Source organism: Rhinoraja longicauda, chromosome 17, assembly GCF_053455715.1.
Source record: "Rhinoraja longicauda isolate Sanriku21f chromosome 17, sRhiLon1.1, whole genome shotgun sequence".
NCBI classification, from domain to species: domain Eukaryota; kingdom Metazoa; phylum Chordata; class Chondrichthyes; order Rajiformes; family Arhynchobatidae; genus Rhinoraja; species Rhinoraja longicauda.
Window position 1 is genome coordinate 45,918,886 of NC_135969.1, and position 27,357 is coordinate 45,946,242.

At 46.3% G+C, this 27,357-nt stretch overlaps 1 protein-coding gene across 3 annotated transcripts in view; it reads right to left on the bottom strand.

Moving 5' to 3' along the window:
• Positions 1-6,725: 6,725 nt before the first annotated feature.
• Positions 6,726-27,357, bottom strand: part of il17rb (interleukin 17 receptor B) — a 49,389-nt gene continuing 28,757 nt past the window's right edge. The window contains exons 9-13 of one of the 3 annotated variants that reach the window (XM_078414633.1): positions 23,249-23,324; positions 16,288-16,317; positions 13,636-13,713; positions 11,777-11,875; positions 6,726-9,230 (exon numbers count right to left, since the gene is read on the bottom strand). In XM_078414633.1, coding sequence (XP_078270759.1) covers positions 8,554-9,230; positions 11,777-11,875; positions 13,636-13,713; positions 16,288-16,317; positions 23,249-23,324 — 960 coding nt within the window. In that variant the 3' untranslated portion in view covers positions 6,726-8,553. The remainder of the gene's footprint in view (positions 9,231-11,776; positions 11,876-13,635; positions 13,714-16,287; positions 16,318-23,248; positions 23,325-27,357) is intronic. The other 2 variants (XM_078414634.1, XM_078414635.1) reach the window with 2 other exon arrangements.

Consider the following 27,357-nt stretch of genomic DNA (forward strand, 5'->3'; position numbering starts at 1 on the left):
ATTTAGAAGACTGAGGGGGGATCTTATAGAAACATATAAAATTCTTAAGGGGTTGGAGAGGCTAGATGCGGGAAGATTGTTCCCGATGTTGGGGGAGTCCAGAACCAGGGGTCACAGCTTAAGGATAAGGGGGAAGTCTTTTAGGACCGAGATGAGAAAACATTTCTTCACACAGAGAGTGGTGAGTCTGTGGAATTCTCTGCCACAGAAGGTAGTTGAGGCCAGTTCATTGGCTATATTTAAGAGGGAGTTAGATGTGGCCCTTTTTGCTAAAGGGATCAGGGGGTATGGAGAGAAGGCAGGTACAGGCTACTGAGCTGAATGATCAGCCATGATCATATTGAATGGCGGTGCAGGCTAGAAGGGCCGAATGGCCTACTCCTGCACCTATTTTCTATGTTTCTATGTTTCTCCCTCTGGACACAGACTCTATCCACACACTGAGTACACATCTGTGCAGCTACCTCCTTGAGCAGCTGACAGAGGATTCAGCCTGTGGTTCAGGAGATTTGTCAGCGTGGAGTCCTCCAGTGTTTCATTGATTTGCAAAATGAAGCGTTTAAAGTTTCATCTCGCCCTTGATCCTCCAGTTTTCTGGTGCGTTATTTCTGCAGGAACGGCAGCCAATAAGTTCAAAAATTCATAAGTGACAGGAGTAGAATTAGGCCATTCGGCCCATCAAGTCTACTCCGCCATTCAATTATGGCTGATCTATCTCTCCCTCCTAAACCCATTCTCCTGCCTTCTCCCCACAACCCCTGACACCAGTACTAATCAAGAATCTATCTTTGCCTTAAAAATATCCACTGACTTGGCCTCCACAGCCTTCTGTGGCCAAGAATTCCACAGATTCACCACCCTCTGACTAAAATTCCTCCATCTCCTTCCTAAAGGAGTGTCCTTTAATTGTGAGGCTGTGACCTCTGGTCCTAGACTCCCCCACTGGTGGGAACATCCTCTCCACATCCACTCTATCCAGGCCTTTCACTATTCGGTAAAGTTTCAATGAGGCACCTTCTGAACGTCAGTGAGTACAGGCCCAGTGCCATCAAAAGCTGATCATATGTTAAGATCATAATGCCTGAAGCCTTTACTCTTGCAGGTTTTCCTGCCTGCCATGTTTGTTCAGGGTTTCACGTATCGATGCTGTGTGTCACCACTAAACCATCAGTGCCACTAGTGGGAGCTCACACAGCCTGCTGCACAACTCACCCGAAACACAGCAGATTTGTGGCCAGATTTTAAAACATTCATTTCACACACGATGCAAATGTCAGTGCCACTTTACGTGAAAACCTACAAGGAAGTGTAACAAAATACCAAAGGTAATGATGCTAATTTGATGGGGCGGCACGGTGGTGCAGCGGTAGAGTTGCTGCCTCACAGCGCAGGAGACCCGGGTTCCATCCCGACTACGGGCGATGTCTGTACGGAGTTTGTATGTTCTCGTGACCTGCATAGTTTTCTCCGAGAGTTCCGGTTTCCTCTCACACGCTAAAGGCTTGGTGCAATTGTAAATTGGCTTGGTACAATTGTAAATTGTCCCTAGAGTGTGAAGGATAGTATTAGCATGCGTGGATCGCTAGTTCAGCATGCACTCAGTGGGCCCTAGGGCCTATTTCTGCGCTGTATCTCTAAACTCTAAACAAAGCTCTAAAATTGCTTGATATATTTGCAACATGCAAAATGAACAACGTAGGAAAGGCAAACGAACAGCAGGCCGATTGTTCATGTGGGAACAACTGCCATACAAGATCTTTCTTTGGGAACGGAAGCCCGAGCTTTGACTAACAAATTTGGTTTTACAAATTTACAAAAACCGATACTCCACAATTTAAATCAGCGATCGTTAATGTGTTGGCCAGGAAAAAAACTGCAGATGCTGGTACAAATCGATGGTATCACAAAATGCTGGAGTAACCCAGCGGGTCAGGCAGCATCTGTGGAGAACATGGATGGGTGGCGTTTCACAGAGTGCTGGAGTAAATCAGCGGGTCAAGCAGCATCTGTGGAGAACATGGATAGGTGACGTTTCACAGAGTGCTGGAGTAACTCAGTGGGTCAGGCAGCATCTGTGGAGAACATGGATAGGTGACGTTTCACAGAGTGCTGGAGTAACTCAGTGGATCAGGCAGCATCTCTGAAGAGAAGGAAAGGTTGGCTCTTTGTTCCACAACAGGGAGGGAATGAGACATCCAGTTTCTACAGACAGGCGAGGCAACCTCACTGGGCACCTTTTCATAAACAGTGAAGAGGAAGATCCTGGGGAAAAGTACAGAAGAATGAGGCTGCATTGATCTTGCAGTGTGCAGGAACAAGGAACCGCAGGTGCTAGTTTGTACAAAGGAGCACACAGTGTTGGCGTAACTCAGCGGGTCAGGCAGCATCTGTGGAGAACATGGATAGGTGACGTTTCACAGAGTGTTGGAGTAACTCAGTGGGTCAGGCAGCATCTCTGGGGAACATGGATAGGTGACGTTTCACAGATTGCTGGAGTAACTCAGCAGGTCAGGCAGCATCTCTGGGGAACATGGATAGGTGATGTTTCTGTCTTCTCACAAGAACCTCACCTCCCATCACTTTCTGCACACAAAATCTCTACTTCTGGCCACTGTTTGAATGTTCACGACTGTCCGGGTGCACGATTCCACTCTGGTGGAGGAAGATATGATAGTGGTGTTCAAGAGACTATATTGGACAGACACGTGGATATGCAGGGAATGGAGGGATATGGATCACGTGCAGGCAGAGGAGATTAGTTTACCTTGGCACCGTGGTCAGCATGGTCATTGTGGGCCGAAGGGCCTGTCCCTGTATTGTACTGTTCTCTGTTCTACATAATTCAGAAGTATGGAATTAAATAGTTAAATAATTAGGGGCGTGCTTTGTGTTGGATAGTTTGTGTGAAGCTGGTTTAATGTGTTTGTATCTGATGCCTCTGGCGATATGTATAATGGTCCCTGTACCACACTGTACTTGTGCACATGACAAACGTATCAGGACTTGATTTGATTCATTTACCTTCACTTTCACATCACAGTTGCAGCTTCAAAACTTTATTTTTTTTTGTAGTGGCGATTTGCATTTTTTATCTCCTGATCTCTTGGACTTTGCATATTGATCAGTATTTACCTGCAGGAAGAGTTAGGTGACTAATTTTCCCAGGGTGGAAATGTCACATATGAGAGTCCATAGCTTTCTGATGAGAGGGACAAAGTTTACCATACCATACCATACCATACACATACAGCCGGAAACAGGCCTTTTCGGCCCACCAAGTCCGTGCCGCCCAGTAATCCCCGCACATTAACACTATCCTACACACACTAGGGACAATTTTTACATTTACCCAGCCAATTAACCTACATACCTGTACGTCTTTGGAGATGATGACTTTCAGAGGGTGGTGGATGCCTGGAACATGCTGCTGTGGGTAGTGGTGGAGGCAGATATCATAGTGTTGTTTAAGAGACTTTTGAATGGATATCTGAAGATGCAGTGATTGAGAGATATGGATTATGTGCAGACAGAGAAGAGTTGGCAGCATGTTCAGCACTGAAATTGTGGGCCGAGGGGCCTGTTTAGTTTAGTTTTATTTAGCTTAGTTTCGAGATACAGCGCAGAAACAGGCCCTTCGGCCCACCGAGTGTGCACCGACCAGCGATCCCTGCACACTCTATCCTGTACGAGGGACAGTTTTTACATTTATACCGAGCCAATTAACCTACAAACAGTTGCTAAACACTTCAACCCCTCCCATTCCCACACTGACCTTTCTGTCCTGGGCCTCCTCCATTGTCAGAGTGAGGCCCAGCGCAAATTGGAGGAACAGCGCCTCATGTTTTGCTTGGGCAGTTTACACCCCAGCGGTATGAACATTGACTTCTCCAACTTCAAGTAGCCCTTGCTTTCCCTCTCTCCCCATCCCTCCTCCTTCCCAGTTCTCCCACCAGTCTTCCGACTACATTTTATCTGTTTGCGTTGTTGTCACCTTCCAACTAACAATGATCTATTCTACATTTTCCTTGATCTGTTTGTCCCTTTGTCCTGTTTTCACATCTTACACGTCCTTATCTATGTATCTCCCTCCCCTGACATCAGTCTGGAGAAAGGTCTCCACCCAAAACGTCACCCATTCCTTCTCTCCAGGTGCTGGCTTGAAGGGCCGAATGGCCTACTCCTGCACCTATTTTCTGTTTCCTTCTCTCCAGAGATGCTGTCTGTCCCGCTGAGTTACTCCAGCATTTTGTGTCTATCTTCGGTTTTAAACCAGTATCTGCAGTTCCTTGATACACAACCTACAAACCTGTTTGTCTTTGGAGTGTGGGAGGAAATCAAAGTTCTCGGAGAAAACCCACGCAGGTCATGGGGAGAACGTACGAACTCCGTACAGACAGCACCTATAGCCAGGATGGATCCCGGGTCTGTAGCGTTGTGAGGCAGCAACTCTACCGCTAGGCCACTGTGCGGTGAGGCAACAACTCTACCGCTAGGCCACTGTGCTGTGCTGTGAGGCAGCAACTCTACCGCTAGGCCACTGTGCTGTGCTGTGAGGCAACAACTCTACCGCTAGGCCACTGTGCTGTGAGGCAACAACTCTACCGCTAGGCCACTGTGCTGTGAGGCAGCAACTCTACCGCTAGGCCACTGTGCTGTGAGGCAGCAACTCTACCGCTAGGCCACTGTGCTGTGCTGTGAGGCAGCAACTCTACCGCTAGGCCACTGTGCTGTGAGGCAGCAACTCTACCGCTAGGCCACTGTGCTGTGAGGCAGCAACTCTACCGCTAGGCCACTGTGCTGTGAGGCAGCAACTCTACCGCTAGGCCACTGTGCTGTGAGGCAGCAACTCTACCGCTAGGCCACTGTGCTGTGAGGCAGCAACTCTACCGCTAGGCCACTGTGCTGTGCTGTGAGGCAGCAACTCTACCGCTAGGCCACTGTGCTGTGAGGCAGCAACTCTACCGCTAGGCCACTGTGCTGTGAGGCAGCAACTCTACCGCTAGGCCACTGTGCTGTGAGGCAGCAACTCTACCGCTAGGCCACTGTGCTGTGAGGCAGCAACTCTACCGCTAGGCCACTGTGCTGTGAGGCAGCAACTCTACCGCTAGGCCACTGTGCTGTGCTGTGAGGCAGCAACTCTACCGCTAGGCCACTGTGCTGTGCTGTGAGGCAACAACTCTACCGCTAGGCCACTGTGCCGCCCCTGTTCCTGTTATATATTCTATGACAGTGGAATTTCGACTGGAAAGCTGTTGATAAAGGATATGCTGATTTTAAAATATCATTTGCTGGACATTTCTAAGATCATCTCTCGAATAATTTCCTGGATCACGAGAACTTATGTTTTTAAAAAATGCTACTTTCAATCGTTCAAAGTTTCAATGCTACTTTCATTAATTAGCTCAAGGTTATACTTTGTCTACTAATTAAACTGGAATTAAACAGGACTAAATGAAGACAGAAAAAGATAATTCAATTGGTTAGATGATAATGTAAGATGTGTAAAGTCTGTCAGATGGTCTGACAACATTGTTTTTAGAACTCTAGGGATTTATTGCTTTTTTTGATCTCGAATATTTTATCTGGACTGGTGTTTTTATTCAGAGGGAAGAAATTGGAGTTCATTTCTTAAAATATACTGACCTGGAAAAATAAACCTATTTATAATCATACTGGTTTATTAGCCTTGTGATTAAGTGAACCACATCATTCTATGCCATCTCTGCCATCTTATTCCCTGTTATAAGTGGACACAAAGTGCTGGTGTAACAGGCTTAAGAGCAAGAGGGCACAAAGTGCTGGAGTAACTCAGCGGGTCAGGCAGCATCTGTGGAGAACATGGATAGGTGACGTTTCACAGAGTGCTGGAGTAACTCAGCGGGTCAGGCAGCCTCTCTGGAGAACATGGATAGGTGACGTTTCACAGAGTGCTGGAGTAACTCAGCGGGTCAGGCAGCATCTGTGGAGAACATGGATAGGTGACGTTTCACAGAGTGCTGGAGTAACTCAGCGGGTCAGGCAGCATCTGTGGAGAACATGGATAGGTGACGTTTCACGTTGGGACACGTCTGTCTTCTGCTTACTAGACAGATCTGCTTACTGGAGAACATCGGGTTTGAAGTAGGGTCCCGATCTGAAATGTCACCTATCCATGTTCACCAGAGATGCTGCCTGACCTGCTGAGTTACTCCAGCACTTTATGTCCTTTTGTGTATTAACCAACATCTGCAGTTCCTTGTTTCTGGACTAGTTTGTAGAGTTTAGAGGAACCATGCTGGTGTTCACTCCTAGTATGGTTTACTGCATGCATGTCTATTTATTTGTGTCCAATGTAGCTGTAAAGCTGCAGCGTGCAAGAATTGTATTGCTCCAGTCAATGACAGATAAGCAATCTCAACTTGATACCTGGTGAACACCCAGCCAGATTTCCAAAATGTCACTGTCACAGATAGTCCGAGGGTCACCAAAGAGTCAGATAGTAGATCAGGACTGCTCTCCGAACCACTATCTTCCTCATTGGTGACCCTCGGACTATCTTTGATTGGGCTTTACTGGCTTTTCCTTGAACTAAACCTTATTCCCTTATCATGTATCTGTACACTGTGGACGGCCCGATTGTAATCATGTGTTGTCTTTCCGATGACTGGTTAGCACGCAACAAAAGCTTTTCACTGTACCTCGGTACATGTGATAATAAACTCAACTCAAACTGAATCACACCCATGATTTTTAAAGTTGTTATTACAATTAACATTTAAAGAAAAACTAGAGATAGTTACAACGTTTCAACACTTGAAAATAACAGATTTATTTCCACATTCAGAATATCATTTAAGAAAACATTTCATAATGGATTAGCTTCATCTCCAGCTGTGTGGCATTGACCAAATGATGCAACTTAGAAATTCACTGATCGTGGTACACACCTACACACTTTTAAGCGCAGAGTTTCAAATGTAGAAACCCATTTTTAAAAGAAGATTTGGGGATCCTTGGCATTACAATGACACAGAGCATAAAGATAGTTGTGGTAAATCTTGCAGTAGGTCTTGCTTTCTGGGCACAAAAAGACTTGAGAAAGGATGCCACCAGCTTGGAGATTTGTCCAAAGAACATGTACTGAATGCATCAGGGGTTAAACGTTTCCTGTTGTCCTTAGCATAGAGGTCATGAGGTTTGGTAAATGTATTGGCAGAGTAAATACTGAGGAAGAGTTTCTGGTACCAGTGGGATCAGGGTGAGAGGGGTAGGGAAGGACTTAGGGTGAAACTGACTGACATGGGAGATTTCATTCCATCCTGCGGAGATGGTGCAAGTAGTCACAACTTTATAAATACTTGCACAGCTCCTGGGACGTGGTCATAGAGAGGGGAGATTGAAATGAAGCTCTTCCATAGCCTGTACAATGGCCCAAGCCTTGCCTGCTGTCTATCGTGATCATGGCTAACATGGCCCTGTCCTAACTCCTGTGCAGTTCCCCATAGCCCTCAATTCCCTTATCTTTCAAACCTTGGTCTCCCGTCTCTCTCCATCCCTCCTTAGATGTTGCTGAATTCCTGAGATTCACCACCTCTGCAAGAAACTGCTGCACAGCTGTTTAAACATCTGCTCCCTTATCCTGTAACCATGTCTGGTTCGAGACCCTGCCACTAATGGAAACATCTCCACATCTACTCTCCCTTCAGATTTTAGTTATTAATTAACAACCATCGCAAGACCAGCTTCTCATCCCAGCAATTATCTTAGTGAATCTCTTCTGAATGACCTCTTATGTGAGCATCTCATTTCTTAAATTGGAAGCCCAATACTGTATGCAGTAGTCCAAGTGCAGGCAAGCTCACAAACACTGCACAATGATGACAGGTTTTGTCAATGTCCACACTCCAACCCTCTGGCAATAAAGACCAATTTGCCTCCCTAACTATCGGATGCGTCTGCTTTTCTGGTTTAGTGAATGTGATGACCCAGATCCCTCTGGACTCTCTCCTTTTGGTTAATTATGATTTGATTCCTCTCATCAATTGCATGACCTCGCACTTCCCTACAGCAGGAACTGAAGATAGTCTTCCCTTCCCTGGCCAAGGACCCAGGAGGGTCGGGTTGTCAACTTCCTCACTCCCTAATACAGGACAAGGAGACGTCACTGCCCCGCGCCCCACGTGACCTCACCCAGCCAGAGGCCACGTGCTCCCGCTCCACCAATGGCGGCCGCCAGGACCGGGAGGCGGGTTGTGTAGCCATTGATGGAGTGGGAGCACGTGGCCGCTGGCTGGGTGAGGTCACGTGGGGCGCGGTGACGTCACCCTTTGTCCCTTATTTGGGAGTGAGGAAGTTGGCATCCATACTAATACGGGACAAGGGCGGCCCCTTACGGAACAAACTAATTTAGCTCAAAATACGGGATGTCCCGGCTAATACGGGACAGTTGGCGACCCTACAGGAGGGTGAAATTGGTGCCTTCAGTAAGAGCAAGGGTTCATCTGGTATGCGTGTGATCAATAGTTAACAGCTCAATGGGTTTGCAACATCAACGTGAACATTGTCTGCACAATGTCATTCCAACTCCTCCGCGACATTCACAAGTTCATTGGAAGCTGCTTGGGCATTCTGCAACGCTTTTATTTTCAGAATCACATTTTTCATCTTGTGATTGTATGAGACCCTGTGGGTGTAAGCTGGCCATTGAGTGGGTCGTTTACTGTGTATTGCATGTGAAGGGCCGTGCAGATGTTTGAGAAGCTTATTTATGTCTTTGCCAAGGCAGAACTTCAGACAAGGACAGTAAATGCTGGGTATATCTTTGGCTGAACTTATAGCATCAAAATAGACAATGCAATACTTGTGCAGGTGAGAGGCTTTTTGCATATCACTGCAAAATGTATTAAAGGCCATGGAATACATGTCCCCTGAGTATCCCAGTCTCTGACCCATGTTGGTTTTGCAACAAATGGCATCCCATTTACTTCTGGCACTTTTGGAGATGATGATAATGATCTTCTCAGCCTTGTCTCTCTGGACAGCGAGCCACTGTGCAGGGCCCATCTCAGCGATGTTCCTGCTTTGCCAGATGTCCACAACTACCTGGATTCCATTCACACTGTGCAAGAAGTCAGCAAAAGCCCCCACGGCAGTTTGGAAGAGTTGACTGTCTGCAGAGTAAATGATGAGGACTGTGACAGGTTGCAGCGGCTCAGTATTAGCAGCAGATGCATTCGTCTCATCGGCTCGGCCTACAAATGAATGATTGATTGTTTGGTTACTTTAAATTTAAACTGCAGATTCAAATCACAAATAAAATTGAACCACATCGCAGATTAATTTCAAGAGACACAAAGTGCAGAAGTACTGATGCGTCAGACAGCATCTGTGGAGAACGTGGATAGGCGACGTTTCGAGTCGCGACGTTTCGAGTCGGGACCTTTCAGACTGATTGTAGAGCGGTGGGGGGCAGAAGAAAGCCAGGCAAGTGATAGGTGGAGACAGATACAAAAAGCTGGAGTAACTCAGCAGGACAGGCAGCATCTCTGGAGAAGGAATGGGAGATGTTTCAGGTCAGACCCTTCAGACATCGGCCATTCCTTCTCTCCAGAGTTGCTGCTTGTCCTGCTGTTACTCCAGCATTTTGTGTCTATCTTCGGTTTAAACCAGCATCCGCAGTTGCTTCCTACACGTGATCAGTGTATGTAGGTGAGGAGGCAGGGGGTTTGATTGGCAGATGGTTGGACAAAGGCCTGAGATGTAAAGTGTACCATAGGAAGAAGAGGCGTAAAATGTGAAGCCAGAGAAAAAATATAGTAAGTAAGCGATGAGGGGAAAGGGGAACTGTGTTTGCATCCTGTTGGTGCACAAGAGAGAGGTGGGGGGAGGGAGGGAAGGTGTTAGTAGGCCAATGATCTCAAATTGGCAAATTCAATGTTCCTACCAGTCTGAAGAAGGGCTCCAAATCGAAACGTCACCTATCCATGTTCTCCAGCACTTCGTAGAGGAGTTACTTCAGCACTTCGTAGAGGAGGTGCACGTGACACTACATGCAGTGGAGGAGGGGCACGTGACTGCATGCAGTGGAGGAGGGGCACGTGACTGCATGCAGTGGAGGTGCACGTGACTGCATGCAGTGGAGGTGCACGTGACTGCATGCAGTTGAGGAGGTGCACGTGACTGCATGCAGTGGAGGAGGTGCACGTGACTGCATGCTGTGGAGAAGGTGCATGTGACTGCATGCAGTGGAGGAGGTGCACGTGACTGCGTGCTGTGGAGGAGGTGCACGTGACTGCATGTGGTAGAGGAGGTGCACGTGACACTGCATGCAGTGGAGGAGGTGCACGTGACTGCATGCTGTGGAGGAGGTGCATGTGACTGCATGCAGTGGAGGTGCACGTGACTGCATGCAGTGGAGGAGGTGCACGTGACTGCATGTGGTAGAGGAGGTGCACGTGACACTGCATGCAGTGGAGGAGGTGCACGTGACTGCATGCTGTGGAGGAGGTGCATGTGACTGCATGCAGTGGAGGTGCACGTGACTGCATGCAGTGGAGGAGGTGCACGTGACTGCATGCAGTGGAGGAGGTGCATGTGACTGCATGCAGTGGAGGAGGTGCATGTGACTGCATGCTGTGGAGGAGGTGCACGTGACACTGCATGCTGTGGAGGTGCACGTGACTGCATGCAGTGGAGGAGGTGCATGTGACTGCATGCAGTGGAGGAGGTGCATGTGACTGCATGCTGTGGAGGAGGTGCACGTGACTGCATGTGGTAGAGGAGGTGCACGTGACTGCATGTGGTAGAGGAGGTGCACGTGACACTGCATGCAGTGGAGGAGGTGCACGTGACTGCATGCTGTGGAGGAGGTGCATGTGACTGCATGCAGTGGAGGTGCACGCGACTGCATGCAGTGGAGGAGGTGCACGTGACCATGCAGTGGAGGAGGTGCACGTGACTGCATGCTGTGGAGGAGGTGCACGTGACTGCATGCTGTGGAGGGGGCTAGATGAGGTACACGTGAACCCCTGTCTCACCTGGAAGAACTAATGGGCAAATACTCTTCAATGTTTACAGGTGTACAGTAGAGAGTGTATAGACTGATGCATTACAACCTGGTTTGAAGGAAATCACCAAAAAATGGACAATCATAGGTACTGACCCCACGATCAAAGGGATCTACAGGAGGTTCTGCCTCAAAAAGGCAGCCAGCATCATCAGAGACCCACACCACCCTGGCCACACTCTCACTGACCCACGCCACACTCTCACTGACCCACACCACCCTGACCCACACCACCCTGGCCACACTCTCACTGACCCACACCACCCTGGCCACACTCTCACTGACCCACACCACCCTGGCCACACTCTCACTGACCCACACCACCCTGGCCACACTCTCATTTGACTCCTGCGATCGGGAAGAAGGTACAGGAGAGTGAAAACCGTGATGTCCTGGTTAAGGAGCAGCTTCTTCCCCACAACCACCAGACTCTTGAACACCACAAACATCTACGTAGAAACATAGAACATAGGTGCAGGAGGAGGCCATTCAGCCCCTTGAGCCAGAACCGCCATTCAATGTGATCATGGCTAATCATCCAAAATCAGTACCCCGTTCCTGCCTTCTCCCCAGACCCCTTGATTCCGCTAGCCCGATGAGCTAAATCTAACTCTTTCTCTTGAATACATCGGCATGAAGGATTTTGGATTTGTGTTTTGTACTAATATTTTTTTAATAACATTCAACTTTATTTTGTTTATTATGTTATCTCTGAGGACTGTGTTTACGAACCTGTCACGCTGCTGCAAGTAACAATGTCATCGTTCCGTTTGTGGTACATATGACAGTTAAACACTCTCCGACTTTGACTCCTGGCTCTTGACTTCATCACTGGGGTCCCCGGATCAATGTGAGGGAGGAGGTAGAGATTAATTTCAAGATTTATTTATGCATTTAGACAATTTTAATCAAAGATCTTACTCTAGATTTTCAAAGGAGAAATTGACCATTAAATCATGCTGTGGGCATGCTAGGTGCAGCTTGTGCGGGTGCAGCTTGTGCGGGTGCAGCTTGTGCAGCTTGTGCGGGTGCAGCTTGTGCGGGTGCAGCTTGTGCGGGTGCAGCTTGTGCGGGTGCAGCTTGTGCGGGTGCAGATCGTGCGGGTGCAGCTTGTGCGGGTGCAGCTTGTGCGGGTGCAGCTTGTGCGGGTGCAGCTTGTGCGGGTGCAGCTTGTGCGGGTGCAGCTTGTGCGGGTGCAGCTTGTGCGGGTGCAGCTTGTGCAACATTTTAATCTGCTGCAGTTTCTTTCTTGTCTGCACTCTTTTGTGGTTTGATGTTAATCTTGGAAAAGAGCTGTTGTCTGATATGCATCTAGCAGCCAGGAAGCACGCACGTTTAGTTTAGGGATACAGCGTGAAAAACAGGCCCTTCAGCCCACCGAGTCCACACCGACCTGCGATCCCCGCACATTAATGCTATCGTACACTAGGGACGGTTGTTACATTTATACCAAGCCAATTAACCCACAAACTAGGTACGTCTTTGAGATGTGGGAGGAAACCGAAGTTCTCGGGGAAAACCAATGTGATCATGGGGAGAACGTACAAACTCTGTACAGACAGCACCCGCAGTCAGGATCCAACCCAGGTTGTAAGGCAGCAACTCTACTGCTGCGCCACCGTGCCGCCCCTTGCAAGTTCACCAGTCTTGCAAGAAGGGTCCCGACCTGAAACGTCACCTCTCCATGTTCTCCACAGATGCTGCCTGACCTGCTGAGTTACTCCAGCACTCTGTGAAACGTTACCTATCCATGTTCTCCACAGATGCTGCCTGACCCACTGAGTTACTCCAGCACTCTGAAACGTCACCTATCCATGTTCTCCACAGATGCTGCCTGACCTGCTGAGTTACTCCAGCACTCTGTGAAACGTCACCTATCCATGTTCTCCACAGATGCTGCCTGACCTGCTGAGTTACTCCAGCACTCTTTGTCTTTTTGTTTTCTACAGTCGTGTTACTGACTTAAGAATGACACCTCCTGGCATTCAGGTTCATGGCTTTACAATTGGAAGTGACAACAGAAATGTAGCAAAGCGTTGAGAAAGGAGAATGCAGCAGACGCTAAGTGAGAACCATAATCGAGACAAAATGGCACCGAGCCTAGCAGTGTGCTGGAGAGAATGCTGTGTAACATGGTACCTCATGGGCAGTAATGCTTTGTCAATGGCTCGATTGTAATCGTGTATTGTAGAATGGGTGTCAAGTCTTATGGGGAGAAGGCAGTAAAATGGGATTAGGAGGCAGAGATCAGCCACGATTGAATGGTGGAGTGGACCTGATGGGCCAAATGGCCTAATTCTACTCCTATAACTTGTGAACTTGTCTTTTCACTGACTGGTTAGCACACAACCAAAGCTTTTCACTGTACCTCGATACACGTGACAATAAACTAAACTCAATTTAACAGCATCAATCCATCTTCCACTAGGGATTTGCAAAAATCTGAATAACAACACCGTGCTGGAGAGGTGAGGTTTTGGGTCGGAACCCTTCCTCAGACTCGTACTACAGCTGAATCTGTAGCATCTCAAGTTATCACACAACTATTTACAAAGACTAGATCTATGTAAAAAAAAATCCAAATGACTTACCTCGTTTACAAATTAAAAACAGCCCACATCCCAAAACAGCAAGGACCTCACACAGCCCAATTAAGATAAGGAAATATCCTGTTAGAAAAACAAAATGTCTTAAAATGTAGAAAATAGCTGCACTTTGGCAAAGACAAATCAAACACTAGAGGGCAGAGCTTTAAGGCGAGAGGGGCAAAGTTTATAGGAGATGTGTTAGCTACCTTTATTGACACAGAGGGTGGTGGGTGCTGGAATGTGTTGCCTAGGGTGCTGGAGGCAGATACGATAGTGGAATTGATTTTTGGATAGGCACATTGATGTGCAGGGAATGGAGGGATATGGATCACATGCAGTTGACAACAGCTGAACCCACTCCATATTCAGCACCGACGCCGGCCAAAGGGCATGTTTCTGTACTGCACTGTTATGTGTCATTTCTATGGGTAGTCTGTCTCTGGTGATTCTTTAAGTAATTTTGCCAGACTCCTGGAATAGAAACCGAGGCACTGGTTACAGGACAGTCACAGCCCGAACCTGACCAATTCTCCAATGCAGACAGTCAGGATATTCCACAATGACCTGCCACTCTAAGCCAGGAGACAACACAAATGATGCCTAGCAGGACATACGGAATAAATGAATAGCTGTTCAAAGTGCCTAAATACAATGTTTGTAGTGTATTTCACTGCAACATTATCATTGCCCCTGGTTCTGGACTCCCAACATTGGGAACATTTTTCCTGTATCTAGCTTGTCGAGTCCTTTTATAATTTTATACGTTCCTATAAGATCCCCTCTCATCCTTCTAAATTCCAGTGAATACAAGCCCAGTCTTTCCAATCTGTCCATACTTTGGTTCCTGAGACTGTGCTTCAACTTGAAACACGTCAGCTCTGAGCAACTCATCTGCTTGCTGCCTGTCAAGATATAGAATGACCAAGGATCACAGAATGCAATTCTGAGAGTTTGCTGATAATCAGCTTCGGTGATGCTGTAGGTGGGAGGTTATCAGATATGGTCGTGATGAGATGATAAGACACAGCAAGATCATTGGAGAAAAATACCACAGCTTTCTTTCAGATACAGGGGTGGATATTTGACCTACTTAATATCTAACCAGATATTGTTAACATTTTCCATTCTCTGTCTTAGCTGTGGTAATTATTGAGCACTGTTTCCATCTCTAATTGCACAAAGGGCATTTTATGAGCATCAGTCAAGTGTCCATACTGTTACAAACCAAGAAGCATTATTGATGGTGACCATCCACCACCGTTCACATGGTTCCATGTTATCCCACTTTCTCATCCACTCCCTACACACTAGTGCAATATACAGAGGATACCCACGTGATCACAGGGAGAACGTTCAAACTCCACACAGACAGCACCCGTGGTCAGGATGGAACCCGGGTTTCTGGTGCTGAGAGGCAGCAGTTCTACCTGCTGTGCCAATGTCACATGAAGAGGTTAAACATCTGGTTCCTATTGTCCATTCTCTGTGAATACCCCCTCTTGAGAGACAGGGGTAGATGCGAGAGGTGAATGGCAGACCTGTACTTGTGCAGGCAGGATGATGGCTTGTGATTGGGCTGGGTGATTACTGCCATGTGAGTGTGGACTGCAGCACAGGGGTCCACCTCGATGTGTAACAGTAATTTGTGTGCCACACCTGAACTATTGGGTGCAGTTTTGGTCTCCTAATTTGAGGAAGGACATTCTTGCTATTGAGGGAGTGCAGCATAAGTTCACCAGGTTAATTCCTGGGATGGCAAAAGAAAGGGTCGACTGGGTTTGTATTCACTGGAATTTAGAAGGATGAGAGGGAATCTTACAGAAACATATAAAATTCTTAAGGGATTGGACAGGCTAGATGCAGGAAACATGTTCCCCATGTTGGGGGAGTGCAGAACCAGGGATCACAATTTAAGAATAAGGGGTCGGCCATTTAGGACTGAGATGAGGAAAAACTTTTTCACCCAGAGTTGTGAATCTGTGGAATTCTCTGTCACAGAAGGCAGTGGAGGCCAATTCATGGGATGTTTTCAAGAGACAGTTAGATAGAGCTCTTCAGGCTGATGCAATCAAGGGATATGGGAAAAAAGCAGGAACGGGGTACTGATTGTGGATGATCAGCCATGATCATATTGAAATATGGCTTCTGTTAATGAATAAAGTTATATCCTTTATTCCTGACCCTTGCAGATCAATGATATTTGAAAATGGGTATTTTTGTGTGTCTGAGGTTGGACCGTGAGTTGCCTCTCCTCCAATGTGGAAACTTCACCAGGTGTGGGAATCACCACAACCAACAACAAACTCTTTGCACTTTTATTGGATAGTTTAAGAATTAGAGGATATGATTTCTCTGGAAACACAAAAGACATCAGATGTTGCAGTCGTGAGAGAAACAAAAACTGCTGGTTGAACTCAGCAGGCCAGGCAGCAACTGTGGAGGGAATGTACAGACGACGTTTTGGATCAGACTGGTGGAGTGCAGAGGTTAAAGCTGGAAAAGAGCAATGGCGCTCCCGACCCCAACCTTAAATAGAAACTTTGTCTGTTCATCCCCAGGTCCTGCCTGGCCATCTGAGTCCCTCCAGTACTTTGTTTTATTTTCTCTCATCGTGTTCTTCAATAAAGTTCAGATCATTCATTGCATTTCTCTTACCATTGCCTTCATCGTCTGCTCTTTGCACTTCTGGAAATAAAGCCATTAAATGTTATTATTTTGTTCCAAAAATTGGTGGTATTTAGCAAAGATGGAATCACTTGAATTGAGATTTTATAATTCCTGATGGGAGTATTGGCACCACTGAAGGCACAGAGTTGTGACAGAACATCACCACAAAATAACTATATATAAGTATCTTCTCTCAGGAAAGTATGCTTCAGTTGCACAGTCACAATCACAGCCCATCAGCCATGATCACATTGAATGGCGGTGCTGGCTCGAAGGGCTGAATGGCCTACTCCTGCACCTATTGTCTATTGTCTGGGAATTTCCTGACAGCTGCCCCCAATGTAACCACGCTGAGCTGCAACGATGCAGAGAAAATGTACGAGGATGTTGCCTGGACTCGAGGGCCTGACCTATAGGGAGAGGTTGAGCAGGCTAGAACTTCATTCTTTGGAGTGTAGGAGGATGAGGTGTACAAGATCATGAGAGGAATAGATCTTGTGAAGGCACAGAGTCTCTTGCTCAGAGTAGGGGAATTGAGAACCAGAGGTCATAGGTTGAAGGTGAGGGGGAAAAGATTTAATAGGAACCCGAGGGGCAATGTTTTCACCCAGAGGGCGGTGGGTCTATGGGTCGAGCTGCCAGAGGAGGTAGTTGAGGCAGGTATTATTGCAACATTTAAGAAACATTTAGACAGGCACATGGATGGGACAGGTTTAGAGGGATATGGGACAAATGCAGGCTGGTGGGACTAGTGTAGATGGGACGTGTTGGACAGTGTGAGCTAGTTGGGGTGAAGTTTCCACGCTGTATCACTCTGTCTAATGTCATCAGAAGCACAGCGGGATCCCACGTGGGTGGGTTTCACCCTAATCATAACGCTGAGCCAACAAAGACAGGGAACGAGCATCACTCACAACGACTGAAGCGCAGACTAGACTTTGAAAATGGCATCAACACATGGACCCTCTTTAACGCAAGATCAGTGGACTATTTCTGTACAATTTGATAATCAGGGATGTCCTTCGGTATGGCAATACCTTACTAGACTAGTTGTAAAAAAATAATTTCCCTGTGTGCTTGCACTTCACACATGTGACAATAAAAGCATGGAGTTGTAACAGAACATCGCCACAAAATAACTATATATAAGTATCTTCTCACAGGAAAGTATGCTTCAGTTGCACAGTCACAATCACAGCCCATCAGAACATGACCTGCCTCTACAGCACATGCATCAGGTAGTTAGTGTACATTGGCCAGGAGGTGCATGAGATTAAACAGACTGACAACAGGGGTAGAGCGTTAAATTATTACCACAGCCTGTACACATTATGTTTGCATTCCCTTCAAAGTAGATAGTTGAATTATAATCTAAAGGAGATGTTTAAAGAATATCATATCATATATCATATATATACAGCCGGAAACAGGCCTTCTCGGCCCACCAAGTCCGTGCCGCCCAGTGATCCCCGTACAATACTAGGTTAAATATGGGGAGTTGATATTCCCTGCTGTGGTAATGAGAACAGGAGGCCATTGTCAAATGATTAGATGTGTAGGCAAGAACTGGAGTAACTCAGTGGGACAGGCAGCATCTCTGGAGACAAGGAATGGGTGATGTTTCGGGTCGAAACTCTTCTTCAGTCTGAAGAAACCATCACCCATTCCTTCACTCCAGAGATGCTGCCTGTCCCGTTGAGTTACTCCAGCAATTTGTGTCTATCTTTGATTTAAACCAGCATCTTTCCTACACACATTGATGAGTATTGATGGGTATTGATAGGTACATGAGTACTTGATGAGTATTGATGGGTACTTGATGAGTATTGATGGGTATTGATAGGTACATGAGTACTTGATGGGTATTGATGAGTATTGATAGGTACATGAGTACTTGATGGGTATTGATGGGTACATGATGGGCAGCATAGATATGCTGAGCTGAAGGACTTGTTCGATCAAATACCGGTCCCACTGAGTTACTCCAGCATTTTGTGTCTAATGACAAATGAGAGCTGCCTAGCCAATAATATAAAGGAGGATAGCAAAAGTTTTTTTAGGTACGTGAAGAGGAAAAAAATAGTCAAGGCAAATGTGGGTCCCTTGAAGACAGAAGCAGGGGAATTTATTATGGGGAGCAAAGAAATGGCAGACGAGTTAAACCGTTACTTTGGATCTGTCTTCACTGAGGAAGATACACACAATCTCCCAAATGTTCTAGGGGCCGGAGAACCTAGGGTGATGGAGGAACTGAAGGAAATCCACATTAGGCAGGAAATGGTTTTGGGTAGACTGATGGGACTGAAGGCTGATAAATCCCCAGGGCCTGATGGTCTGCATCCCAGGGTACTTAAGGAGGTGGCTCTAGAAATAGTGGAAGCATTGGAGATCATTTTTCAATGTTCTATAGATTCAGGATCAGTTCCTGTGGATTGGAGGATAGCAAATGTTATCCCACTTTTTAAGAAAGGAGGGAGAGAGAAAACGGGTAATTATAGACCAGTTAGTCTGACATCAGTGGTGGGGAAGATGCTGGAGTCAATTATAAAAGACGAAATTGCTGAGCATTTGGATAGCAGTAACAGGATCATTCCGAGTCAGCATGGATTTACGAAGGGGAAATCATGCTTGACAAATCTGGAATTTTTTGAGGATGTAACTGGGAAAATTGACAGGGGAGAGTCAGTGGATGTGGTGTACCTCGACTTTCAGAAAGCCTTCGACAAGGTCCCACATAGGAGATTAGTGGGCAAAATTAGAGCACATGGTATTGGGGGTAGGGTACTGACATGGATAGAAAATTGGTTTACAGACAGAAAGCAAAGAGTGGGGATAAATGGGTCCCTTTCGGAATGGCAGGCAGTGACCAGTGGGATACCGCAAGGTTCGGTGCTGGGACCCCAGCTATTTACGATATACATTAATGACTTAGATGAAGGGATTAAAAGTACCATTAGCAAATTTGCAGATGATACTAAGCTGGGGGGTAGTGTGAATTGTGAGGAAGATGCAATAAGGCTGCAGGGTGACTTGGACAGGTTGTGTGAGTGGGCGGATACATGGCAGATGCAGTTTAATGTAGATAAGTGTGAGGTTATTCACTTTGGAAGTAAGAATAGAAAGGCAGATTATTATCTGAATGGTGTCAAGTTAGGAAGAGGGGATGTTCAACGAGATCTGGGTGTCCTAGTGCATCAGTCACTGAAAGGAAGCATGCAGGTACAGCAGGCAGTGAAGAAAGCCAATGGAATGTTGGCCTTCATAACAAGAGGAGTTGAGTATAGGAGCAAAGAGGTCCTTCTACAGTTGTACAGGGCCCTGGTAAGACCGCACCTGGAGTACTGTGTGCAGTTTTGGTCTCCAAATTTGAGGAAGGATATTCTTGCTATTGAGGGCGTGCAGCGTAGGTTCACTAGGTTAATTCCCGGAATGGCGGGGCTGTCGTATGTTGAAAGGCTGGAGCAATTAGGCTTGTATACACTGGAATTTAGAAGGATGAGGGGGGATCTTATTGAAACATATAAGATAATTAGGGGATTGGACACATTAGAGGCAGGAAACATGTTCCCAATGTTGGGGGAGTCCAGAACAAAGGGCCACAGTTTAAGAATAAGGGGTAGGCCATTTAGAACGGAGATGAGGAAGAACTTTTTCAGTCATAGAGTGGTGAAGGTGTGGAATTCTCTGCCTCAGAAGGCAATGGAGGCCAGTTCGTTGGATGCTTTCAAGAGAGAGCTGGATAGAGCTCTTAAGGATAGCGGAGTGAGGGGGTATGGGGAGAAGGCAGGAACGGGGTACTGATTGAGAGTGATCAGCCATGATCGCATTGAATGGCGGTGCTGGCTCGAAGGGCTGAATGGCCTACTCCTGCACCTATTGTCTATTGCAGCATAAGATGACAGCCCAGATAATGGAAGCAAGGAACATGGCCAAAGGTGCAGAAGAAATGTGTAGGAAGGAACTGCAGATACGGCAAATTTTCGGTCGGCTCGGTGGCACACCGGTAGAGTTGCTGCCTCACACCGCCAGAGACCAGAGTTCGATCCTGACTAAGCCTGTACGGAGCTGCCTGTACGGAGTTTGTACGTTCTCCCCGTGACCTGCGTGGGTTTTCTCCGAGATCTTTGGTTTCCTCCCACACTCCAAAGACATACATGTTTGTAGGTTAATTGGCTTGGTATAAATGTAAATTGTCCCTAGTATCTGTAAAGTAATGTTAATGTGCAGGGATCGCTGGTCGGTGCGGACTCGGTGGGCTGAAGTGCCTGTTTCCGCGCTGTATCTCGAAACTAAACTAAACTAAAATACTGGTTTACATCAGTCAGAGGGTGTGGACACGGCTGTGACAGTCTCTTGTTGCCCAGGAGCATCAGGCAATAGTGTGTCGACATGCAGATCAACTGAGTCCAGTTTAATATGATGGGTGTGGAGAATCCCAACGCCTTACTTTCATCCCAGGTACTACCGTAGACACGGAATGGGAATTAAAAATATATGTTTGAGAAATCAATAATGACTCCTATTTTCTCAGTTTTACAAGAATGTTGACAGGAGTCAAGTACCTAAGATGCAGGAAGAGGTGGGGCAGGCTGGAACTTTATTCCTTGGAGCGCAGGAGGATGTGGAGTGATCTTGTAGAAGCGTATAAGATAATGAAGGTAATAGATTGGGTGATTTAGATAGAGTATTTTACCCAAGCTGGGGGAATCAAGAACCAGAGCACATAGGTTTAAAGGGTGACTTTTCACTCAGAGGGTGGTGGGTGTATGGAACGAGCTGCCAGAGGAGGTAGCTGAGGCAGGTACTATAAGCAACATTTAAAAGACACAGACAGATATGGATTGGTAAGGTTCAGAGGGATGAGGGCCAATGCAGACCAATGGGACTAGTGTAGTTGGGACATCTTGGTCGGCAGGACAAGTTGGGCAGAAGGACCTGTTTTCGTGCGTGTGACTCAATAGCTTTGTAAAGTTATGATCAACAAAAAGGTGGAATTAATTTATTTTTAAACTGTGAAGCCAGAACATAATTTAGAGTGCACAAACAAAATGTTATAGTGCATTCTGTGCTTCATAGAGAACTCCTCTTTCAATTGCTGTAACTAAATTCCCTCATCCTCAGAGTCATTCTGGTAGGTCAGGTCTTTCCTCAGCCTCCCACTGAGCTGTTTGTTCTGACGTGCGGCGACTCAAATTTCTACATGATTGTGAGCAATTCTGGGTTTGTCGGCAATGGGCCTGTACTTGCTGGAGTTTAGAAGAATGAGGGGGGCCACATTGAAACGTACAGAATAGTGAAAGGCTTGGATAGAGTGGATGTGGAGAGGATGTTTCCACTAGTGGGAGAGTCTAGGACCAGAGGTCACAGACTCAGAATTAAAGGACGTTCTTCTTGGAAGAAGATGAGGAGAAATGTATTTAGTCAGAGGGCGGTGAATCTGTGGAATTCTTTGCTGCAGAAGGCCAAGTCAGGGGATATTTTTAAGGCAGAGATAGATAGATTCTTGATTAGTACGGGTGTCAGAGGTTTTGGGGAGAAGGCAGGAGAATGGGGTTAGGAGGGAGAGATAGATCAGCCGTGATTGAATGGCAGAGTAGACTTGATGGGCTGAATGGCCTAGTTCTACTCCTATCACTTATAGCCTTAAGATCCACTCGCCCAGCTCAAAATTACCGCTCTGCTTTCGACAAGGTCCCACATAGGAGATTAGTGGGCAAAATTAGAGCACATGGTATTGGGGGTAGGGTACTGACATGGATAGAAAATTGGTTGACAGACAGAAAGCAAAGAGTGGGGATAAATGGGACCCTTTCAGAATGGCAGGCAGTGACTAGTGGGGTAACACAAGGCTCGGTGCTGGGACCGCAGCTATTTACAATATACATTAATGACTTGGATGAAGGGATTAAAAGTAACATTAGCAAATTTGCAGATGACACAAAGCTGGGTGGCAGTGTGAACTGTGAGGAAGATGCTATGAGGTTGCAGGGTGACTTGGACAGGTTGTGTGAGTGGGCGGATGCATGGCAGATGCAGTTTATTGTGGATAAGTGTGAGGTTATCCAATTTGGTGGTAAGAATAGGAAGGCAGATTATTATCTGAATGGTGTCAAGTTAGGAAAAGGGGACGTACAACGTGATCTGGGTGTCCTAGTGCATCAGTCACTGAAAGGAAGCATGCAGGTACAGCAGGCAGTGAAGAAAGCCAATGGAATGTTGGCCTTCATAACAAGAGGAGTTGAGTATAGGAGCAAAGAGGTCCTTCTGCAGTTGTACAGGGCCCTAGTGAGACCGCACCTGGAGTACTGTGTGCAGTTTTGGTCTCCAAATTTGAGAAGGATATTCTTGCTATTGAGGGCGTGCAGCGTAGGTTCACTAGGTTAATTCCCGGAATGGCGGGACTGTCGTATGTTGAAAGACTGGAGCGACTAGGCTTGTATACACTGGAATTTAGAAGGATGAGAGGGGATCTTATTGAAACATATAAGATTATTAAGGGGCTGGACACGTTAGAGGAATGAAACATGTTCCCAATGTTGGGGGAGTCCAGAACCAGGGGCCACAGTTTAAGAATAAGGGGTAGGCCATTTAGAACGGAGATGAGGAAAAACCTTTTCAGTCAGAGAGTTGTAAATCTGTGGAATTCTCTGCCACAGAAGGCAGTGGAGGCCAATTCTCTGAATGCATTCAAGAGAGAGCTAGATAGAGCTCTTAAGGACAGCGGAGTCAGGGGGTATGGGGAGAAGGCAGGAACGGGGTACTGATTGAGAATGATCAGCCATGATCACATTGAATGGTGGTGCTGGCTCAAAGGGCCGTATGGCCTCCTCCTGCACCTATTGTTTATTGAATGACTATACCCAGATAAGCAAGGTGCAGATTTGGCCGTGGAAATTATGGCAATTGTGAAGAGGAATGCAAATTAACAAAAATAACAATAAGCACTTACCATCCGTTGTACAAGGTTGTACAATCTTTACGTGTACGGTACAAATAGGAAGACAATGTTCGAAGTGTGGTTTTATCTAAAAATTAAAGTAATAAGAGTCTTATTTCATTACACATTTAATATGACAAAAATACACTTTAACATCCCAATATATGGGAGCGTTCAAAACTGAGTTGTTCAGAATAAAATTACACCTTTGTAACGTAGTCATATATATTCATGAGTAATGAAAGGCACGTGATACGGGCAACTAACGTGCGAGTCTAGTTCTTCATTCTGCCATCCGGAATATAACAAAATTGGCAAAATTTGTACAGCTAAGTTTTAGGTGAATTGTTACACCAGAACAGACAGGATATCGGAGATTTTGAGCGGACTTTCCTCGTCCTTTTTAAATAAAAAGAGAGGGACAAGATGACAGCGTCCACGGGTACATCGGAAACCTTGGCACTTTCGACAAAAGTAGAGAGCCATTCAGCTCCTATATGGAACGAGCGAACATGTTCTTCACGGCAAACAACATAATGGAGATTAGCGGTGAAGGAGAGGTAGCGACTGCAACAAATAAGGCCGTTGGTGAACGTGTGAAAGCGATTCTGCTCACGGAGATCGGCCCTGAAGTGTACGGCACACTCGTGAATCTCCTTGCGCCCATAAAGGCAAAAGACGCGCCATTCAATGACATTATGAAGAAGTAGGAGGAGCACTTCAACCCAAAGCCTCTGGAAATTGCAGAAAGCTACAAATTCGGCACTAGAAACCAGAAGCAGAATGAGAGAATCAGTGAGTACATTGTTGCCTTGAAAAACTTAACTTTTCACTGTAACTTTGGATCCTTTCTCGAACCCGCACCATGCGACAGATTTGTTTGTGGTCTAGTGGATGAACTGAACTCATGAACACTCCAGATCTTACATTCGAGAAAGCATGCAAGATTGCTACCACAATGAATTGGCATCAAAGAATGCTCGCGAGTTTCGTCCACCACAGACTGCAGTGGCCGTTTACAGTGACAAAGCAGCGCCTGTGGCCAAACCAAAAGGGGCCAAACCAAAACCAAAGTATGGTAGGGAGCTGAGTTCAGCCAGTTGTTATCGTTGCAATGGTAATCACTCATCCCAATTTTGTCAGTTCAAAACGGCCAAGTGCTATAACTGCCAGAAGAAAGGCCATATCGCCTCAGCATGTCGGGCAAAGCTTAAAGCAAGAAACAAACAACCAGCAGGAAACAAACGACAACACCAGAAAGGAGATCACAACTTGGAGATGAACCCAGATGGAAATGAACTTGGGTTGTACACCATTTATGTAACCGACATCGATAAGCCTCGAACCAGCCAAGGCAAGGGCTTTCCAACTAAACTAATGATTAATGAACAGTTAATCGATATGTGTATTGACATGGCAGCAGATTGTTCGTTCATGAGCAAAGTCCTGTACAAAACAAAGTTCCCACAGACACCATTGGCTGAGAGCAAGGTCAAGCTGAGAATCTACTCAGGCGATGTTTTGGAGACGTGCGGACAAATGAACTGTAAAGTTCAGCATAATGGCCAGTCAGTAACACTGCCCATCATAGTAGCCAGCTACAGAAATAAACCAACTCTCCTCGGAAAGGATTGGCTAAGTACAATAAAGTTAGACTGGAAGAACATTTTCAGCGGTGATTTGTCCAAATCACGTCTTGAAAACGTCATAAGCAAACATGCGGAGATATTTGCCGACAGTTACACGGGAATAACGGGGTACTCTGCAGATAGTTTTTGACTTTAGCAAGATGTGAGACCTGTGTATTGTCGACCAAGACCTGTACCATATGCGCTAAAGCAACAAGTGGAGGAGGGGCTCGACAGGTTGGAGCTGAATGGAGTACTCGTGGAGACAGACCAGAGCAACTGGGCAACGCAAATTGTGGCCGTACCCAAGGCTGACAAAACTGTTCGATTATGCGATGACTACAGTCACAATCAACCAAGCTGTTGATGACGAACAATATCCGTTGCCAACATCGCAAGAACTGTACACAGAACTTAGCGGGGCAAGAGTCTTCACTAAGCTGGATTTGTCTCACACTTATGCCCAACTCAATGTCGACAAGGAAAGTCAGCGGTACTTGACTATCAACACACATAAGGGCTTGTATTCATGTACAAAGCTGCCCTATGGCGTGAAATCCTCCCCCAAAATCTTCCAGTCTGTCACGGACAAAATGTTGCAAGGCATTCCGTACTGTGTGTGCAACCAGGATGATCTACTGATATTCACAGTGGGCATGGAAGAACATCTGGAGATACTCGAGCAAGTTCTCACACGATTGAACTGCCACAACGTCAAACTGCGACAAAGTAAATATGCATTTGCGCAGTCAGAGGTGATCTACCTTGGACTCAAAGTAGATGCCAACGAACTTCACCCTGTGAAGGCGAAAGTTGAAGCAATAGTGAATGATCCAAAGCCCAACAATGTGTCAGAGCTACGATCATTCCTTGGGATGGTGCAGTTCTATGCACGATTCTATGCAGTTCTATGCACAGTTCTATGCAGTTCATTCCTTGGGATGGTGCAGTTCTATGCACAATTCCTTCCAGATTTAGCAACCGTGCTAAAGCCACTACATCATCTGCTACAAAAAGATGGGAAATGAATGTGGGGAAAGGAACAGCAACGTGCATATGACATCTGCAAGACAAACCTGACAAGTGACAAACTCCTTGTTCGCTATGACACGGCGCGCGAGATGAAACTTGCTTGTGATGCTTCAAGTTATGGTGTAGGTGCAGTGATTTGTCATGTAATGGACGACGGACAGGAAAAGCCTATTGCTTTTGCATCCTGCACCCTCTCACCGAGTGAGCGCAACTATGCACAGATAGAAAAGGAAGCACTCAGCATCGTGTTTGGAATCAAAAAATTCCACCAGTTTCTTCTTGGCAGACCATTCACCCTTGTGACTGATCACAAGCCACTACTCACGATACTGGGTCCCAAGTCAGTTATACCTTCCATGGCGGCATCAAGAATGCAGCGCTGGGCAATTCTGCTGTCCCAGTATGATTACAAGGTGGAGTACAGAAGCTCCAAGTGTAACGCATCACAGATGTGTTGTCCCGATTGCCCTATGAGAACTCTGATGTGGAAGTAAGAACTCAATCTACACATTGCAAGTTGTAGATGAGACTTTCCAGTGACTGCAACAGAAATTGTAGCAGAAACAGAGAAAGACACTGTGCTGAAGAGTGTATATGAACAGACATTGAACAATTGGACTGAAATCGATAGTGGATTGAACTCAGTTCTAAACACAGAACTGAAGCCTTTCCATAATCGACACCATGAATTATCATGTGAGCAGGGATGTATTAAGTGGGGTTACAGTGGTTGTACCAGAGTCTTTGAGAAACAAGATTATGCCGAACATCCTGGCATAGTAAGCATGAAGCAAGTGCCAGACGTTGTGTGTATTGGCCTGGTATTGACAACGACATCGAGTCATGGTGAGCAAATGTAGCGTGTTTTCCAAAATTGCCGGAGAAAACCACCAAAAACACCACTGCAACCCCGGTCGTGACTACGTCGACCGTTTCAGAGAGTTCATGTAGACTTTTGTGAAAAGGGTAATGTTCACTTTCTGGTACTAGTAGATAGTCATTCCAAATGGATTGAGGTTAAGCATATAAGATCAAGCACTACTGCTGAGTGTACCATAGATAAGTTGAGATCAATTTTTGCATGCCATGGTTTACCGGAAGAACTTGTTTCTGATAACGGGCTTCAGTTTCGTTCGGAATGATTCAAAGAGTTCATGCAGTGGAATGGTGTAAAACACACACTTGTCCCCCCACACCATCCAGCCTCCAATGGGGCAGTGGAAAGGTCTGTTAGCGTTGTCAAAGATGCTCTCAAGAAACAGGTTTTGCAGGGTAGTTCAAAGCTCAGCATGAAACATCGTTTGGCTAGTTTGTTGCTGAAGTACAAAACCACACAACACACAACTAAGGGTTACTCACCTGCAGAACTGTTGATGAAGGGAAGGCTAAGAATGCGCCCAAGTCTAGTTCAACCCAATTTGGCCTTGAGAGTTGAGCAAAAACAGTTAAGTCAAAAACGCC